The 20153-nt window shown below is 39.5% G+C and overlaps 2 protein-coding genes across 3 annotated transcripts in view; both read right to left on the bottom strand.

Annotated features, from left to right (window-relative positions):
• The window catches only part of TBK1 (TANK binding kinase 1), a 54657-nt gene extending 53044 nt beyond the window's left edge, over positions 1 to 1613 (bottom strand). Inside the window, exon 1 of the mRNA XM_049625907.1 lies at positions 1339 to 1613. The gene's annotated coding sequence lies outside the window, so the exon portion shown is untranslated. The remainder of the gene's footprint in view (positions 1 to 1338) is intronic.
• Positions 1614 to 4498: 2885 nt separating this feature from the next.
• XPOT (exportin for tRNA) overlaps positions 4499 to 20153 on the bottom strand; it is a 38088-nt gene continuing 22433 nt past the window's right edge. For both annotated transcript variants that reach the window (XM_049625904.1, XM_049625905.1), the window contains exons 14-25: positions 20021 to 20140; positions 19566 to 19660; positions 18722 to 18791; positions 16002 to 16240; positions 14262 to 14547; positions 13174 to 13363; positions 12237 to 12353; positions 11944 to 12059; positions 11217 to 11264; positions 10608 to 10679; positions 7954 to 8010; positions 4499 to 5106 (exon numbers count right to left, since the gene is read on the bottom strand). In XM_049625904.1, the coding sequence (XP_049481861.1) occupies positions 5080 to 5106; positions 7954 to 8010; positions 10608 to 10679; positions 11217 to 11264; positions 11944 to 12059; positions 12237 to 12353; positions 13174 to 13363; positions 14262 to 14547; positions 16002 to 16240; positions 18722 to 18791; positions 19566 to 19660; positions 20021 to 20140 (1437 nt within the window). In that variant the 3' untranslated portion in view covers positions 4499 to 5079. The remainder of the gene's footprint in view (positions 5107 to 7953; positions 8011 to 10607; positions 10680 to 11216; positions 11265 to 11943; positions 12060 to 12236; positions 12354 to 13173; positions 13364 to 14261; positions 14548 to 16001; positions 16241 to 18721; positions 18792 to 19565; positions 19661 to 20020; positions 20141 to 20153) is intronic.

The following is a 20153-nucleotide window of genomic DNA, read 5'->3' as shown; positions in this document are numbered from 1 at the left end:
ATATACAGCACTTTACTGCAAATAAGCAATAAAAATAAGATTCATTTTTTACAAGTAAGGGATACACCTTTGTCAGCTGAGGTAGTAACAATAAACTCCTCAACTATCTTTTCAATATTTACAAATACTTGTCAATAATGAAAACCGTTCCCTAATTGCTGTAACTGTGCTGAGATAACTGTAATGGAAAACAGTGTCATTAGGTACCTATATGTACCTAGCGAATAAATACAAACACATTGATCAGCTCAGATATCTGCTTCTCTACACGAAGATAGCAGACTAGTTTCACAGTCATCAGGGGGAAATGTCTTTTGGTGACTACCTTCCAATAAACCCACAATAACAGCATGCTAAAACATGACTCAGCACATCCACAAGGTGTATGCTTTATAAATCTTGATACACACAGGCAAGCACTCAACAAGTATGTTACTAGTGACTCTGCCTTAAGCCTACTTCCTTACACCGTCCAAAAACGAAAGTTATTATTCGTCCATAGATGAGAACAGGTTTGGTGACAGGCATGCGGACAAAGTTCAAGGATTTTCAAACTCTACCACTATGTTAAATAATTCAGGGTTCTAGAGTGGAAAAAAACAAAAAAACAACAACACTCGGTTTTTGGTTATGTACTGGACAGTTAACGGGTAGACCTTGTTTTGAGGCCACCTACTGAAAAACACCTGGGAAACGGACTGGAAAACAACCCCGTAAGGTATTTCCCAAAGGGAATGTTTGGGAATTTACATTATAGGTGTATATGTTAATAAACGTCTGCTTCCAGCTTCCGGTTAGTCAATCCCCGCCGTCATCATCACTAAAACCCAAACGAAACGTCTCTTTTGAATCATCTGAAAAACCAATCCATTCAAACAGTGACGATCGTGTCAACGCTCATAAAGAGGGGTAGAAGCGGTCCAACTCCAAGGAAAAGAGGAATCCGTCTCTGCAGCGCGGCCAGGGCCCAGACCCGGTAACGGGCACGGCCTCTTTCTTCCTGCCCAACGTCGCTATACGCTGACCCGGGAGGGCCCCGGTCAGAGGGCCGGCCAGGGGGCGAGGAGTAGAGATGGAAGGGACCGGGCCCGCGCGACCATTCCACCGGGTTTCGGACGCCCCAGACACCCGGGGTGGGGGGGCGTCCACCTAGTCGAGGTCCGGGGAGGGCTCGGCCTCGGGTCGTGCAGGGCTTCTCGGGTCGCCCGCCCCGCCCCCGCTCTGACTCAGCATCCCCGCTGCCCACAGGGGGCGGAAGCGCTCGGCGCGAGCCCGTGCCCACCTCGCTACCCGTGCCCCGCGCGGCTCGGCCCCTCCGCCCGCGCCAACCCCACTTACCGCGCCCGGTCTCCGTCGCGCCACCGCCAGCGGGCTCCCGCGGCCTCCTTGCGCCTCGGGACACTTCCGGCTTCGCGAGCCCTGGCCGCGGGCCACGTGACCGACGGCCGGCGCGCGCCGGTGCGCGTGCGCACGCCCGCCGGACCGGCCCTGGCCTCGGCAGCCTGACGCTGGTGCTGTGCTGTGTGTCTGGTGCGGCGGCTGACTTCCCGAGCCTTTCTAGGGAGGGGTGGGGAGGCCGGTGGCTGTCTGGAGTCCGAGCCGGTCCACACCCTCTGCCTGTCCCCCCCTTGCTCTCCGGGTGAAGCTGGGGGGGGGGGGGGGAGCCTGCGCAGTGAGCAGTTTCAGATTCCTACAACTGCAAATCCCGCCCAGTTCTCTAGAGCCAACGGCAGAGTGCGGCGTGCGGTGGTAGTAGGGAAGACAAACAGCGAACTCCTGATCGCAAACACTCAGAGTCACAGGTGTGCAGACTGCTAGACACGAGAGAGGCTGTCACTGGGGAATATCATCGTCTGGAGGGATCGATCTGGAGCCGCTTTAAAGACCGTAGGCAGCCGTGGAGCCCCGTGATCGCTTCAGAATAATCCGGACGTAATTCTTAGTGTAAATGAGCTCACTTCTTATATATTTGCCGTTGTGGGGTGAGGGAGTCCGCAGTCTTCATTCTCTCTTTAAGCGGTATTTTGGAAAATGGCGATGTATTTTGGAAATTAGCAGTATTGGAGAACTCGGCTAAAATCCGGTCCTGAATATTCGTGCCTCCAAGATCCGAAGCAGCTGTTCCCTAAAGAGTGATCCCCTCTGCCAGCTGACTGCATCGCAGCCTTTCTCAACAGATGGAGAGGCCACAGAGACTCCTGATGATCCAGGGCTAAACTTCTGAGAGAGGGAAGAAAAAGGACTCTTCCCCGGATGAGAACTACGGCAACCGGGAATGAATTAGGAAACCAAGGCAGAGTGGTTAAGAGCAGGGTCTTTTGAATGGAACAGATCTGGGGTCGCAATCTCAACGCTCCCCACCAAATACTGACTCTAAGCATGTTTTTCCAAGTCAGTTGTGTCCTTTGCACAATGGAGATAACAAAAGCCCACAGTAATGCGTTATTACAAAGGAAGTTACTTTATTAGACTTTTAAACAATGCTTAAGTCATGGAACCATTCCAACAAATGTTTACTGCTTACAATTGCAACCAATTTCAGTTCTCTTGTATCTAATGACAAGAAGGGGACCTGTTCAGGTTCCTTAACAACAGTAAAACCCACAGCTCAAAAGTTTTATGGGAGAAAATGTGATTAGCTGAGCCAAAGGCCTTGATTCACATATTTACCACATAAAGTGATGCATATTGATATACAACAGTATTAAGTGAGCCAGCTTATGGTTAACTAAATTTAAGACTTTAAATAAACTGTTAGGCACAGAACTAGACCAGGTATCTTAAAATCCTTGTGGTTCTGTAGTCAAGTCACACAAATCTGTCTTTTGGCTCAATGACCCCATCTGTTAAGAGGTGAGATTCACTCTTGTGACAATTATTTGGGTGCTTGTTTTTGGAAACTACAAATAAGGTAATTCATGATGAAGCAGAGGTACCTAATTGCTATGGTACTCCCTAAATAAAGTGCTCTGGATAACTTCAGGGAAAAAATGGGAATTATTATACATGATTATAGAACATGAAGTTTAACTTCTGTTGCAGACTCTTAATTTCCATGTCTTGATTTTGCTTGGCTCTGAACACACGGGAATCTTTTGAAGGGCTTTAAAGAGACAGGGGAAAAAGAGGTGTCACCTTCATATATACGGAACTAATAGTACAGTGGCCATAGCTAGCATGAAGCCTTCATGAGCAGGTACCGTAAGCTCATTTCACACTTTCACAGATGCAAAAACTGGGGTAGGGAGAAATTTAACTTGCTTAAAACCACTTCTAAAAACCAGTGACTGGCAGAACTGTTACCTGAACCTACTTACTCTGGATCTGGAACCGGTCTTAACTCTTAACCACTACACTATGTGACTTGTTAGTACTTTGGAAAATTAGTGCTCTGATAACAGATGCCAATGGTCTTTCCCACCGTATAGGAAAACTTATCAATGAAACACTCAAGCCTTCGCTTTTTAACTTTTATGTATTTTTTTTTTTTTAAGTAATCTCTATGCCCAACATGGGGTTTGAACTCATGACCATGAGATCAAGAGTCATATGCTCTATATGACTGAGCCAGCCAGGTGCCCCTCACTTATCTACTTTTGAAGATATTTTTATTGAAATATACATTTCACCGATCTATTCTGACAACTGTTAATTTACTTTAGTACCTTTGTCCTATGATGAAGGAAAATGTTTAAAATCACTTATGGAATTAACCCTAGAAAAAGATTTACATATATCATTCAGAATAGTTTAAGGGAGTTTATAGACTACACTGAAGCCCATCGTGAAAACCATAGGGGAACCACATGGGCCAAAGTTTGAAAAGAAAAACCAAACCAACAATCCCCTAAAATCTTCCTTAGGCTTTTAGAATTTAAACTTATATGACTGCAGCAATTTAATTCTCCTGTTCAGTTTGTCCCTCCTTTCTTAGTTTTCCAATACTACTTACTACTGATACTTTTCCTCTTGCTTTCTTGCATAGCCATGAATAAAAACAGCGGTAAGTACTTTTAGTAACTAAATGGGCAGCTACTCGTAAGCCTCATTAACACATAGGTATAGTGTCCTAAGTAAATCCAATAAAGGAGGGGGAAATTGGATTTTAAATTCTATCAACAGATTGAAACATGCTTTTTCTAGCATCTTAAAAAAAAGTCTAACAGGCACCTGGGTGGCTCTGTTGGTTAAGTAACCAACTCTTGATTTCAGCTCAGGGTTTGTGAGTTCAAGCCCCACAATGGACTCCCATGTTGACCATGAAGGGCCTGCTTGGGATTCTCTCTCTCCTTCTCACTCTGCCCCTCCTAAACTCGTTTTCCCTCTCTCAAAATAAGGAATATAAAAACAAACAAAAAAAGAGTCCAACAGAACTATGCTGCATATAACGTTTTGAGAGCATAAATAAATCATCCATAAGCCTAAATGTGCAATCTTTAAATGGGAAATCAGGGAGAGATAAGAAAATAAGACTATAATAATTCCAAAAAAGACATGGTAGATTTCACTACGTAAAATTTATTTTTTTTTATAAAAAGTGTGTAACACTGACACCTACTCTTAAATCAGTTAATTTATGAAACCATTCTCTTTTGTAGAACACACATTGGCATCGAAACAGTTTAAAGAAATGTAATGGCTATCTACAAAAAATTAGTTTTGATTTGTTGTATTCTCCCCATATTTGGAGTCTGCACACATAAAAGGAAATTAACATGTTCAAACATATTTAGCAATTGAAAAAAAGCACAGTTTTCCTGCTATGTGGTCTTTATAAAGGATTTAACATTTCCAGTAAAAAAAAAAGGGGGGGGGGTACTAAGATAACCGTGCTGTATCTTTTAACAGCATTTTTATATAGAACAATTTGAACTGGCATGCAAGCAACTTCTCTTGTTGTCACATACCTGTATTCAGAGAAAATTACACCCATTTTACAGGAAAAGTTCCAATACATATACTGCAATAAGCTTAAAGCAATGTTAAAAAGACCAGTGTGAATGGCACACAAAAACTGCTTCTTTATAAATTATTAACTGGAATTCTTGATCATAAAGTAGGCACAGGGAGATCCAGTCCTTAGGGCTTTGCTCTCTGGAAGAATACCTGGAAATAAAGTATCAGTACAATTAGCACTGGTGTCAGAAGGTATCACGTGAAGAATGGCTCCAAGTCAGTAAGGCTAATCACTCTTTTACGAAATAGTCACTACTCAGAACATTTTACATGCTTCATAAATCCACACATGGTACAAGAACTTTTTTTCTGGACAATTTGACCAAATCTAGTGGTAACTTATGTTGATGTTGGCCGGGAAATTAGTGAAACTATGGTATGAACTCTAAGGCTAGGAGAATCAAGTGTGCACAAGAAAACATGCTCGGACACCGTTTGCTGACTGGCACACTGTCAAAGGCAACGCTGGGAAATTAAATTCTTAGGAAGAAATAAACACATCAGAGCTAAAGATAACAGCTGTTATCCCTTAAGGAATTTATTATTCATTGGATTATAAAACAATACTTGCAATTCACCATTGGAGACAATGAATGAATAGGCTAGAGGCTGCTTTGGGGACTGGCCCAATAGTACATACTACCTTCCATATTCCACAGTCAGGTACATGCTAAGTGAGCACTAGACAGACTAAATAGGCAGCAAACTCACTAAGGATAAGGACTGTAGTCATCACTGCATCCTTAGCACCTATCAGATTGGGCATTCATTGAACAAATCTATTGACTAAGTGAAGAGAAGGATTGGTATATGAGCAAAACAGAGCCTTACAAAGAGGCCATGCTTGAGGTAAGCCTAAAAAAATGGGTAGAATTCATAAATGAGGAGGGTTGCTAATAAGGCAGAACTGTTGAAGAACAGCAAAGACCACTCCTGCAAGAGAAACTAGAAAGACAGTCTGAGATCAGAATATAAGAAAACAAAATAAAAAAACAAAAAGCCTGAATGTCAAACTAAGAAACATGAACTTGTTTTGTAGTCAACTATATGGTTTATGAAGAATGAGGGGAATGAATTTCAGAGGACTATTCAGTGTTTCAAATAGGCCTGGCTACAAGGGAAGGGAGATCAGTGTGAGGTAACAACACATACTGGAGTAGCAGCAGGGGAGACAAAGTGAAGAGTGAGGAAGAGAGAATCTATAAGATATAACACCTAAAGAGAGTAGGCACACAAGAAGGAATCCACTTTTCCCAACAAGAATAGTGCTCTGGGGCGCCTGGGTGGCGCAGTCGGTTAAGCGTCCGACTTCAGCCAGGTCACGATCTCGCGGTCCGTGAGTTCGAGCCCCGCGTCAGGCTCTGGGCTGATGGCTCGGAGCCTGGAGCCTGTTTCCGATTCTGTGTCTCCCTCTCTCTCTGCCCCTCCCCCGTTCATGCTCTGTCTCTCTCTGTCCCCAAAATAAATGAAAAACGTTGAAAAAAAAAAAAAAAGAATAGTGCTCTCCCAGAGATAATACTAGCACTGAAGAGATGTTGGGCTTGGGAGCAGACGTTGTATAAATGCAGCTGCATGAATTAGTATTTTTGGAGCACAAGCCTGCCACTGTTCCTGCATCTGCTTACAGATACCTTTAATAGCCAGTTACAATTTGTTTTAGTCCTTTGTTTGATCAGTTATTTAACAGAGATTACCTCTACAGGCACTTTGCTTTTACAGGGACATGGGAGTGGGGAGGGTTCCCAATGATAACCAGTAGCTCCCGATCATCTTCTCACAAAACTCTCGTCAGTTTAAGCTGACAGACCACTACTAGGGAAAAAAGTGGCAAGGGAAGATGTTATAACCGGAGCCCAAGCATGACACACTTTACTTCCTCGGCAAAGGCCCTGACTTAGGAATTTTACTGAATGCCTCGGACAAAAAAAACCTGGTAGCCATTCATTAAGTCACTTGCTACTAACATATTTAGCATAGTGTTCTGGCCTCCAATTTTCTGAATGAAGGTAATAAAAATAAAGAACACGTCTTCATCCTGTCACACTGGAATTTTATTTCCAGAGCACAAGCTCTTTATAGGCAAGAGAAGTCACTCGTACAGATATCTGCAGCAGTTAGCACAGTACCTGTTACGTGAAAAGTCATGATGCAGTACTGAATGACTACCTGGGTGACAGCAAGACAGTTCTGCTTTACAAATTTAAATTGTCAATATGAATGCCAAATAAGCATTTGGTACTTCTTGCCAACTTGGCGAGTTTTTTAAAAAATTCACTCATTTTATGAATGTAAAAAGAGCCTTGACTGCCAAATCAGAGAGTTTGTTCTGTTCGTTCTACAACTCAGAAGTTTCAAAATAAGATACACCAGGTAATTCTTACTTCTGTTTTTATATTTTTAGTTCCTTTCTTTCATTTCAATAGGGTCACACGTTCCTTTTTTTTTTTTTTATAATATATTTATTTTGAGAGAGAGAGAGAGAACGAGAGAGAGAGAGACAGAGAGTGCGCATCCCAAGCAGGCTCCATGCTATCAGCACAGAGCCCAATGCGGGATTCGAACTCATGAAATGTGAGATCATGACCTGAACTGAAGTCAGGAGTTGGACACTAACCAACTGGGCCACCCAGGCACCCTGGGGGCACATGTTCTTAAACATGACTTGTCCCAATCCTGTAGCTCCTATCTAATTACATCACACACTATAAAAGGACACTGGCATTTTCATAGTGCGTTCAAGCATATACACAGTGTGCTTACCTCACTTTTTATGATCTTTTCTAAGAGCTTAGTTGAAAGGGACTTTATAGAAAACTCTGAAGTATTAACATCCAAAACCGCAAATTCTTGGAAGTCGGTTTCAGAACAAAGAGATCCCCAAACAAGTAATAACTGGTAAGACTACAGTATGACACAGTATCCTGTAATATGTATTGTCTCTCAGCTCTAAAATATTACCTAATGATATGAATATGTGTAAGTTTTCCAAATACCTACCTTTAAGTAATTTTTAAAAACTTTAGCATCAGGCTGCTGAAGCGCTTGACAAAACTCCTGGGGGGCCCAGATGGGAGGGGAGAGAGAGAGAGAGAGAATGAATTGTAGTTGTATTAAATTCACTGTAAATCAAATCCACAGTTTTCTTTTTTAAACTGTGATTTAAAAAATCTATATAACTGAGCATCTTAACCACCATAATGCTATACATTAGCATTAACTATCTGCACACTGTTGTGCAGCAGATCTCTGGAACTTTTCATCTTGCAGAATTGAAATTCTATACTCACTGGACATCAACTCCCCCTTTCTTTCCCTACCAAGCCCCTGGCCACCACCATTCTACTTTCTGTTTCTGAGAGTTGGACTACTTTAGGTACTTCATGTAAGTGAAATTATGCAGTATTTATCTTTTTGTGACTGGCTTATTTCGTTTAGCAGAATGTTCTCAAGGCTCCCTCAAGATTGTAGCATGTGACAGGATTTCCTTCCTTTACGGCTGAATAGTATCCAATTGTATGTAAATACCACATTTTACTCATCTACTCATCTGTCATAAGGTGCTTCAAATCTACAGTAGTCAGATAACAGGTCCTCAGCAAAAAAGGTTCTATGGCATTTCAAATGTGATAGTTTTCAGAGACTGCTTTCACTTTTGAGAACATGGTTCTCCCACAAGATTGACTCACGCCTGAGAAGGGAGAGTAGGACAAAAACTGCATTGCTGTGGCTGTTCTCACCCAGTAAGAGCAGTAACTGAGCAGAGCTAGACCAAAAGAAAAAGAATTAAGGCGCTCTAACAGAATTCTGAAAAAGTGTTGTCACGAGACATATGAAAAAAAAGGAAAACTGGGGATGCTTATCTTCTATGATCAAATTATTAGACAGAAATATAGTTTTCCTTTACTTAACCTCGTATATTTCTATTTTTGATGTGCAAGAAGGTCACTGCTTTCATTAAAACATTACCTTATACTTATATAACAAGTTATAGCTAAGAAAATTCATTAATACCTCTAAAGTTAAAGATAGCATGTTATGAAATGAGACCATAAATTCATTAATGATTACTCTTATGTGAGATCTATCCTATTTTTCATTCAATTTTTTTCAATGCCTTTCATAAAATAGCATGATAAAAACTTTAAAAAAAAAATTTTTTTAAACGTTTATTTATTTTTGATACAGAGAGAGACAGAGCATGAACGGGGGAGGGTCAGAGAGAGGGAGACACGAATCTGAAACAGGCTCCAGGCTCTGAGCTGTCTGCACAGAGCCCGACGCGGGGCTCGAACTCACAGACCTTGAGATCATGACCTGAGCCGAAGTCGGACGCTCAACCGACTGAGCCACCCAAGCGCCCCTAAAACTTTTAAAAAACACTGTTGCTGAAGGAATTCTTAGAATCCCTTCAAGAGAGTCTAACTCTAGTTGTAATCAAAACTCTGATACCTCAATTAGATCTATGTGCTACTAGGTAAGTTGGGGTAACTACATGCCAAGAAAATAACTGAATACCATTATAAAAATCACTTTGTAATATATAAAAATGTAAGACTGCATTCCAGATACTTACTTCAAAATACAGTTTCAGGTTTTAAAAATTAAGCATTGATAAGCTTGGCACATGTAAAATGAACCACCCAGCACAAATCTTCAGAACAGGTTTGTGTGCTAGGGTGCCCTTTGGCAGTCTGGGGAGCCCACTGGACTTTGGTAGTTTTTTTTTTTTTTTTTTTAAAGCATTGTGTTTTTGTTTTTAATTCATTTTGAGCGGGGGGTGAGGGGCAGAGAGAGAGAATCTCAAGCAGGCTCCACACTGTCAGCATGGAGCCCAATGTGGGGTTCGAACCCAGGAACCAGGAGATCATGACCTGGGTTAAAATCAAGAGTCGGACACTTAGCCGACTGAGCCATCCAGGCACCCCTAGAATGTTTTTTAAAATACTGGGTATCTCAGTTGGTTAAGCGTCTGACTTCAGCTCAGGTCATGATCTCACGGTCTGTGAGTTCAAACTCTGCATCGGGCTCTGTGCTGACAGCTCAGAGCCTGCAGCCTGCTTCAGATTCTGTGTCTCCCTCTCTCTGCCCCTCCCCTGCTCACGTTCTGCCTCTCTTTCTCTCTCTCAAAAATAAACAAACATTAAAAAAATTTAAAAAATATATACATTTATAACACACGGGATTAGAAAGGAAACTAATTATAATGACTTCTGGTTATCAAAAATATTTTTGATATGTGGTGGAACAGTAAGAGATGCTGACTGAGACGACAAGGTCTAGGGGTGTTAACTTAAAATTTCAAAATCTTGGAGCGTACACAGTATTTTGAGATTCCTGGAACAACTAATGTGAAACGAAAACATCTGTGATTTCTACCGGGGACAAAGTCACAGGCAATGGGAATGGTATTATGATTTGTCACCTACACCATGATAGGAAATTAAATTTCTGGTTAAAGTTTAGTGAAAATAAAAATACAATTTTTTCCCATTCAATTTCACATACCCCCGAAGTTTCAACTCTTACTATCCTGTATACAGTAAAACATCAAGTTGAATGCAGCTTGACTTTCTTGAATCCAAATATAAATTGAACTACACAGTCATATTTCTTTAATTAAAGTAAAAGGAATCTGCTGGGACAACTCTTACCTGAATTATCTCTGGAGCTACTTGCAAGGAAGGCAGGTATTCTTGTTGAAGATACTGAACACATTCTGGGCCCTAAAAATTAAGATAATTATAACTCAATTATTTTCTTCCTTGATATTAAAATAATGCATAAAAATGAATTAGAACAACACATGTATACTTCAAACACAATATGGCATTGTGATTAAGAACAGAGAGTCTGGAGTGAGATTGCTTTGGTTTGAAGTCCAACTCTGGCAAACTTCTAGTAACTTGAGGTTACTTAACCTCTCTGAGCCTCAGTTTTCCCATATGAAAAATGGAAGTTATTGTGAGGAGTGGATGAGTTAAGAAATATAAAGCTTTTGAATAGTGCTTGGCGGAGTGCTTGGGGGGGGCTCAAGCATCCAACTCTTGATTTAGGCTCAGGTCATGATGCCAGCATTGTGGAATCAAGCCCTATGTCCAGCTCAGCATTAAGCGTGGGGCCTGCTTAAGATTCTCTCTCTCCCCCCTGCCCCTCTCCCGCTTGTGTTTTTCTAAAAAAAAAAAAAAAAAAAAAAAAACCCCAAAATGTTAACAAATCTATGTGTAAGATGAAAATGAAGGGGCACGGAGTACAAAGCTCACCCGTTTGAGATGAATTGTTTTCAATGTCACCGCACATTCAGACAAAGCCTATAAACAACAAGGTTGAGAATTTTAATACAGTCAATTTTTGGTTAGTGATCCCACTTGTCTTTTTATTTCCCTGGCCACTGCTCATTAACAATTACTTCCAAACAAGAGACAGAGGAAGGAAGGTGACCAGCATGTGGAGTAAGTGGGTTGGAGAGAAAAAGGGAAAAAATACAAAAATGCTGTCTTAATGCAATAAATCAAATGACAAAAACTAGCTTTTACTAGGTTTTGGGGAAATGGTTAAAGGGCACTGCTTGAAATTAAGTATTTTGAAAGTAAGAGCTAGGGAAACTATTAGTTGAGCAAGAGAAAGTTACTTTTAATGGTTAGGAAAATACCATTAAGAGCAAGGTTTAGAATGAAAGCAGTGGAAAAGTATAACTTAACCAAGCTTTAAAGAATGTTTGTATAATGTATCCTTTCCCAGTCCTTGAAAAAGGACTGTTAAAGTTGAAGGAGCCGTATTTTATATTCTAGACTTCAGTATCAGGATTCAGTAAGAACCCACAAAAGATCCAGAAGAGATCAACCTTTTAAAAGTGAATCCTAATTTGAAATTTAAAAAAAGGTGGGGGGTGGGCCAATGAGACTAATATAGTCAATCTGGCATTAAGGAAACTGTAAATTAGAATACATGAGATGTACACAAGGTGAACAAAGATTCCGAGGTGCTTACCAATACTGTTTGTGCATCTGCCAGGTCAAAGGTCTGTTTTAAAGGTGCTAGGAAACATGCAGGGACAATGTGCTTATAAACAAAATCAGCAAATCCCACTGGTCCATCTTTACCTCCTGTCAAGAAAAGTCATATGTTCATCTTGCATAAAAAGAAAGTCAACTAATTTTCATGAGGGGAAAATCAACTCCCAGCTCTCGTCCATGTTAATAGCTGGGGTTCCACTTTATCTCTGAGAGTCTTAGGAAACAAGCTGTGGAATGAAGTGTTTTGTTTTGCTTTAATCATCTTACCCCAGAGTTCTACCAACTTGGAGAGGATGATAAAACACGTTTTCTGGGCAATTGGATCTGGATATTCGACTGCTCCTTGGATAACAGTAACCAGAACTCGTTCTACATTTTCTGCACCTGAAGCAAAATAAAAACTTGAGTTTAATTTTTAAAAGACCTAGAAAAGCAACCTGAAGCTTTCACTTCATATAGTGTAACAAGACAAAAGCATTTACAGAATTGGTAAGATCCCTCAATTTTTATTAACTTGGCTAAATTTTAAGCATAAAACATTAAAAAGTAATTATTCTCTTGTTATCCTGACCTCTGGATTTCTTATATAGCAAAATTCTCTATGTTGATCCATATAGTCCCATTTATTTTTAATTTCAAAATGGCAAGCTGGCCAGTGCGACTCAATTGTCAGATCAATGCTGGTAAGTTGCCACCATGCTATTTATACTACTAAAGAACCAATTAAAGAAGACTGCCCTAGGGGGCTCCTGGGTGGCTCAGTCAGTTAAGCATCTGACTCTCAGTTTCAGCTCAGGTCATGATCTCGCTGTTTTGGGGGTTTGAGCCCCGTGTCGGGGTCTGTGCTGACAGTGTGGAGCCTGCTTTGGATTCTCTCTTCCTCCTCTCTCTGCCCTCCCCCGCTCATACTGTCTGTCTCTCTCAAAATAAATAAATAAACTTGAAAAAAAATAACTAAAACTACAAATCTTAAAAAAAAAAAAAAAAAAAATACTGCCCTAGGAAAAGGGGAACTGAATACAAATTAATTTTAAGGTCCTGTGCATGAAATAGATTTTCACCTTGATGATAACGAACTGTCAACCCAGGTGCGAACATACAACCACCTTAGAAGTTTGGTATTCACTTCAATGAGCTCTTAGTCCTACAGACGTGCAACTGCAACTGTGACAAGGCCTCGAGCAGACAGTATCAGCACCCCCACCTTGATTTGCTATGACTTCGCTCATTCCGCTGCCTGTGACTGTTTGCAGGAAAGCAAAGTAACTCCTTCGCAACATTTGCTTCTCTAAAGCAGCAGACTGGTCATTTTCTTCTGCTGGTCGGAGCAACACTTCAAAAATTGCATGAAGCAGAGGCATGAACATTTGCTGTAAAAAAGGAGATACCTGTATCTGAAGATAAAAAAAAAACTATTACTACTTCAGAAATGAGTAAGATAATTAATATGAAACAGAAAAAACATGTTTTACATAGTCTTTATCCAGAATTTAATATATTTACATAATTTTGTTAGCAAATACCAATGTCAAAACAAAAATCTACATTGAACATGTGCATTATTGAAATCTTGAAAATTGTTAACTCATTGCCTACAGCCCAAGATTCAGGTTAAAATAATAGGGACTCAGACGTATTTCACCATCAAGTATTGCCATGGAATATATTCAAATTTAAATTCTCAAGAAACGAATTCTATTTTGCTAAATTTTTAGCAGAATTTATATGATTGGGCTTTCAAGGCTTTACATGCTTTTTGGCAAACTCCTTAACATCTTCGTCTCAATTTCCTCATATATAAAATAGTTATCTCTAGGGCTGTTAGGATTGAATGAATGAATGTACAAAAAAAGGCTTAGAATAGATTTTGAACACAGAAAGCACTGTTAGTAAATTTTATTACGCGGCTTATATTTGCCTTAAATCTCCTTGTACAATAAAAGTGACTTTAGTACACTGAATTAATTTCAAACTCCTGCTTGGGTACCCAAGTTACAATCCTTTTTATTTACCCCTAGACCGTTAGTACTCAATGTCATTTTTATTTGCTCTTCTAAAAGAGCAGACTAATAGTTTTCTTTTGCAAAGAGCAGAAAAAATGTTTTTACTAAAACATTTATTAAGGATGTCCTATGTGTCAGGCAGTGTGCTAGACAAGGGTTGACAACAAGACCTATGGTCCATGCCCTCAAGTGACTTATATTTAAAGAAAAAACAAGCTAAGGGGCAAATGCCAAAATATGTCTAATTTGTAAGTCAGGTGATTCTCTGAGCTCTGAAGGTCTGTGGTACCTTAAACTTGGCTGTAATCTGGTTGATAAGAGGAATGAACTCCTGGAGGTCTTTTGCTTCACAATCTTTGAGCATGTGTTCTGAGGCAGATGGGATGAATGGAAGAACTTCTTCCTCTAGGCAAATAATCATGCGATGAAGGAAAGTCCGAACTCCACTTCTGAGAATATCCTTTTGTAAGGGGCAACTGAGTGCTGGCAAGAATGTCTGTAAACAGTCCAGATAAACTTCGGAACAGCCACATTGTTTCACAGTCTGCTTGTTGCTGAAAGCTTTGCTGGTTCGACTACATAAGCAAAATCAAGCAACTAGTTTTAGCTTTATTCTTTGGAAGTTTTATGGAATAATTAAAAATAATGCACAATTGGGGCGCCTGGGTGGCTCAGTCAGTTGAGGGTCAACTTCAGCTCAGGGCATGATCTCGCAGTTTGTGGGTTCGAGCCCTGCATCAGGCTCTGTGCTGACAGCTCAGAGCCTGGACCCTGCTTTGGATTCTGTGTCTTCCTCTCTCTCTGCTCCTCCCCCACTCACGCTGTGTCTCTCTCAAAAATAATTATTGTTTAAAAAAAAAAAAACAAAACACAATAAATCACACAATTGACAGAAGAAGCCAATTCTTTTTTTTTTTTTTTTTAAGTTTATTCATTTATTTTGAGAGCAAGCGAGCAGGCAAGCAAGCAGGGGAAGGGCAGAGAGAGAGGAAGAGAGAGAATCCCAAGCAGGCTCTACGCCGTCAGCACAGAGCCCAATGCGGGGCTCGAACTCACAAACCATGAGATCATGACCTGAGCAGAAATCAAGAGCTGGACACTCAACTGACTGAACTGCCCAGGTGCCCTGCCAATTACTTATTTTCTATGTCACAACTGCTTCCATCTTCGGCTAATACAGTTATTTGCGTACTATCGCTTCTAGCTACCATTCCAGAATAGGCTCAGGTTAAACGAATGACAGGTCATTAATACAAGCCTTCTAATGAAAATCTACTTAAATGTTTTACTAAAATCCTGATAAAGCAAGCAGAAAAGAGAAAAAAAATACACTTACTACGACTGGGCTATATTAGACAATCTGCAAACTACTGACTTAAATTTAGAAAACAGTCTTTAGAATTCAAGTTATTTATATATCCTAACATTAGCTTTTACACTGAAGTATTCTGTAGAGCAATTTCCAATTAGCAACCACTCCAGCTTTCATACATTATTGTCTGCCAATAAAATATATGGGCAAAGAGGAAAAAAAAGGCACTTGGGGTGGTCTTCAGGACACAATGCAAGAGCTAAAAAGAAACCTCAAGACTTCATCTTTAAAGAACCAAGACTGATCCAGGGGTGCCTGAGTGGCTCAAGTTGGTTTAAGTATCTAAACTGATCTAAGATGTCTCCACATGTCATTAGTATATAAACTCTTCAGTTAACCCCCCTAAATATACAATCAATTTATACCAAAGAAGTGAGATGATCAAGGATTTGGATAGTTATCAAACCAGAAATGCAAAATGTTATGTGACCTAGTCCCTTCTTCAGTTAAATCTTCTAATTTATTGGATATAGAGAAGAAAGGTTTAGATAATTTTCTGGACAATCCAGTTTTCAAAACATAGATATGTGTGCCCAATTATTTTGTGTGTGTGTGTGTGCGTGTGCACCCAGTGCTAAAAGATCCAAGTAAATGGTTCTTGATGTATGTTCTGTGTGTGCATACTCACTTTACAATCTTAATTGCAATCACACTCACCTGGCAAATCCAACGGCATGGTTGAGACAGTCTGCTAGTGATGCCTGCCTTTCTTCATCTTGTGCCAGCATCAACTTTTCTAACAGAATTTTAAACTTCTCCATTAGTGGGGTCAACAGATTTCTCATTAATGCTTGTTTCCGTTCGGCAGGATATTCACTATTAACAATCAGCACTCCAGCTGTCTCATAAATAAAGAGTTGATCATCGCTGCTCAACAAAGACTGGTAACCATTCTCCTAGAAAGAAATTTAATCCTACTGGTGTTTATCGTTGTTCAGTTCCCCTCATTTAAGTACAATTAGTGCGATAGGGACAGGAGATACAATCTATCACATCAACTCATTATTAAAAAGATCAAGTACTTACCAAAAACAAATTTTCTCCCAGCACCACATAATGGAAAGAGAATGGAATTTGAGGTCAAAAGATCAAAGGTCTAATTCTATCCTTGATAAAACAGTAAACTGTCATATAAATTATTAGTTAGCCTTCTAACTTGTTCTCTTTTGAGAACAATCTTATTTGTAAAACTGTTATGAGGCGAATGAGATGTATAAAGGTGTTCTGAATGTTAATACAAAGATCACACACGTAAATATTTTGAGGAGTATTTAAGAATTGAGTAACAATAAAAACCACACAATAAACACACCACACACACACACACACACACACACACACACACACACACACACACCAGTTGTTACTTTAGAATGTATGAAAATAAGACTGCATATGGAAGAAATAGTTCTCATTCAAGCACAGGTAAATATCCCATACACTGGTCAATTCTTATTAATGACTTTTATTATTTTTTTACATTACATTAATGACTTTTATTACTTTTTACTTTGGAAGGGATCAAAAGGAGGGTGAAAATACCAGAGTGCACTCTAGATCCAACACTAAAGCTCCCTGTTAAAAAATCACATGGGGCACCTGGGTGGCTCAGTTGGTTGGTTAAGCATCAGACTGTTGATCTCAGCTCAGGTCTTGATCTCACAGTTTCGTGAGTTCGAGCACCGCATGGGGCTCCACACTGACAGTGCGGGGCCTGCTTGGGATTCTCTGTTTCCCTCTCTCTCTGCCCCTCTCCCTGTCTCTGTCTCTCCCAAAATAAATAAACCTAAGAAAAAATACATAAAAAGGGTGCCCGGGTGACTCAGTTGGTTGAGAGTCCGACTCTTGATTTTGGCTCAGGTCATGATCCCACAGTTTCATGAATTAGAGCCCTGTGCTGGGCTCTGCACTGACAGTGCAGACTGTTTGAGAGTCTCCCTCTCTCTCTGCCTCTCCTCTGCTTGCACTCTCTCTCTCAAAATAAATAAACTTAAAAAAATTTACATAAAAATCTAGTTTTAGAACAAATTATGTGGTGATTTTATATAAAAGAGTACCTCATTTATTAAAAGAAGCATGTCCCCATATAGAAGTAGCTAAAGCATTTAAGTACCACTAGGACTAATCACTGCTTTAGGGGTTAAAAACACCAAGATAAAGCAGCCATATGGATATTAGGTCCTGGGGCACCCGGGTGGCTCAGCTGGTTGAGCATCCAACTTCGACTCAGGTCACGACCTCACAGTTGGTGAGTTTGAGCCCCGAATCAGGCTCACTGCTGTTAGTGCACAGCCCACTTCAGGTCTTCGGTCTCCCTTACCCAACCTCCCCCCCTTCATGTTCTCTCTCTCAAAAATAAATATTTAAAATAAAAAATAAATGAGTTAATTAACGGTACTTAAAAATGGGTACTCATGACCCTATTAAGCAGACAACATTCAGTAAAAGCCTCTAAACCAAGTGTTTTTATATACTAAAAAGGGATTGCAGCTATAGTTTAAGCCCTTGTTTATACAAACAGTATAAAAAAAATCAAAGATTTCTAATATGTATAAGATGATATTGCCACATAAAACTTTCTGAATGCCTAGGTCTTATAAGGTCACTGTAAAGCTGCCAAGGAAAACTGGCATTAATTAGGTGAAGTTCTTTCATATATAGGTTTTTGTAATATGCCAAGACAATTTAAGCATATAATTCATTAGTAATCTTTCATTTAGTGAAATTATGTAACCACTGAACCCTAAGTTTTGATATTCAATGAAAAGAACAAAAGTATTATTTTATGTTTAACACTTCTCAAGTGGAAGCTTTAGTAGGAACTTTTATCAAAATGAAAAAAATGAGTCAACGTCAGTATACAAAAACATGTAGAGGTCAAAATATACTTACAAAGTATCTCAATTTAAATCTTTCTGATGAAATGAATACCAAAATATCAACCAGCATTTAAACATTTTTAGCCAAAGCCTTAAATTACTCAAAAAAAGTCACTCTACTGGTAGTAGTCACTTAGAATGGCTAATATGATCATATACTAAATAAGAAATAATTTAGAAATTAAATTTTTCCTTCTCCGTAAGATACTTCCAACATTTAACAGTGAGAACAGACCATATCTCATTCTGCCAAATTTATCAGTCAATTCCTGATTATTTTCTATCACTATTTTATTAATTCTAGTACTATGTTTACTAATCCTAACAGAATTTTGGTAAACAGAAGTAATTAACCCTTGTACACACCCTCTTCCTCTCTGCCACCCTGACCCTTCATTAAGAAAACTGCCTACAAGGCATTAGCATTAAAGGCTAAAGGCACGTATGGCTTCAATGATATTTGGAGAGAATCTGTAATTTGGAAAGATAGATACTTACAGGTGGAGAAAGCTCTAATAAATCTTGTATCCTATTCAGAATATCCTCAATGAAAGGATTCATTTGTTTACTGAAAAAAGGCAAAAGAAGAAAAAAATCACAATTATGTAAATAGTGCTCAAAATACCAAATCCCCCTTTATAAAGGGCAGAACTAAAAAAAAAAGTTCCGTTCTACGTTAGTCAGTGTAATCATTAAGACTAGCTATGATTTTTTAAAATTATAACCTTATAAGCCTTAGGATGAGTTTTCATTCCCCCCAAAAATGGTACTAGTAAAAAAAAAAACAAAAACAGATTAGGTTAGAAAATTTATTTCTAAGAATAAGAAATATATTCTTTAGAATTTCAAAGAAGGCATACAGGTATAGCACCAATAAAACTGTTGGCTAAATAAATAATGCCATTACATCTGACTTCAGCTCAGGTCACGATCTCACAGCTCATGAGTTTGAGCCCCACATCAGGCTCTGTGCTGACAGCTCAGAGCCTGTCACCTGCTTTGGATTCTGTGTCTCCCTCCCTCTCTCTCCCTCCCTTGCTCATGCTCTCTCTCTCTCTCTCTCTCTCACGAGTAACGAACATTAAAAAAAAAAAATTAAATAACTAATGCCGTTAATGACGACAGCTGTTCTATATAAAGGTATGCTTTATTTGCAAAGTACCTGGGGCTAATGAATAGTAAATGAAGTCATAACATTATGATACCAAAAAAGAACATTTCATTAAAAAAAAAGCCTTAGAACAAAAAGAACCAAATCTACACTAGGTTTTTAGAAAATAATTTATAGGTCGTATTTAATAATCTTAAAAAGGACACATAACAGCTGATATTTCGTACTTACTTTAGAGACTTGACAAATCTGGAAAACAGGTAAGCAGCTCGGCTCCGCACTTTGGCACTAGAATGCCGCAGACCCCTATGATCTAAGAAGGCCATCTAAGGAAACGGAGACACTTTCACTACTTCTGCACTTACTTACGGCTTTTATTGTTATTGTCACAATACATGTTTGTTCCCATCAGATTTTACTTCTTAGCTCCCAGAAGGCAGGAACCTGGTATATTTAACAAATAATTCTTGAGGACACCAATAGGCCCTGGAGGACTTGTTTTAGATGACTGATTAAGCCAGAAACTGTCTATTTTAAAGAAATAGAGGAGGGGTCAGTTTCAGTGTATTCAAGAGTTTCTGAGAGCTTCTGGCTCCAAGAAAATGTATACAAATAGACTACTATCTGCTCATTAGCAGAAATACCTGGAAAAAAACCCAGAAACTGAGGATAAAATATATACTTACTAGGACACATGGAATGTGCTGAGGTTCAACTGTGAAAAACTTTTCATATCTAACAACAGTTTCGAAGAACTCCAATGTCACAGATGTATGCTGATAGGAACTAACTCCTGATGTTACCAACTGGAGCAGAAAA

The sequence above is a fragment of the Panthera uncia genome, chromosome B4 (genome assembly GCF_023721935.1).
Source record: "Panthera uncia isolate 11264 chromosome B4, Puncia_PCG_1.0, whole genome shotgun sequence".
Taxonomy (NCBI): domain Eukaryota; kingdom Metazoa; phylum Chordata; class Mammalia; order Carnivora; family Felidae; genus Panthera; species Panthera uncia.
Note: the sequence above shows the minus strand (reverse complement) of the source record. Positions and strands in the feature narration are given on the sequence as shown.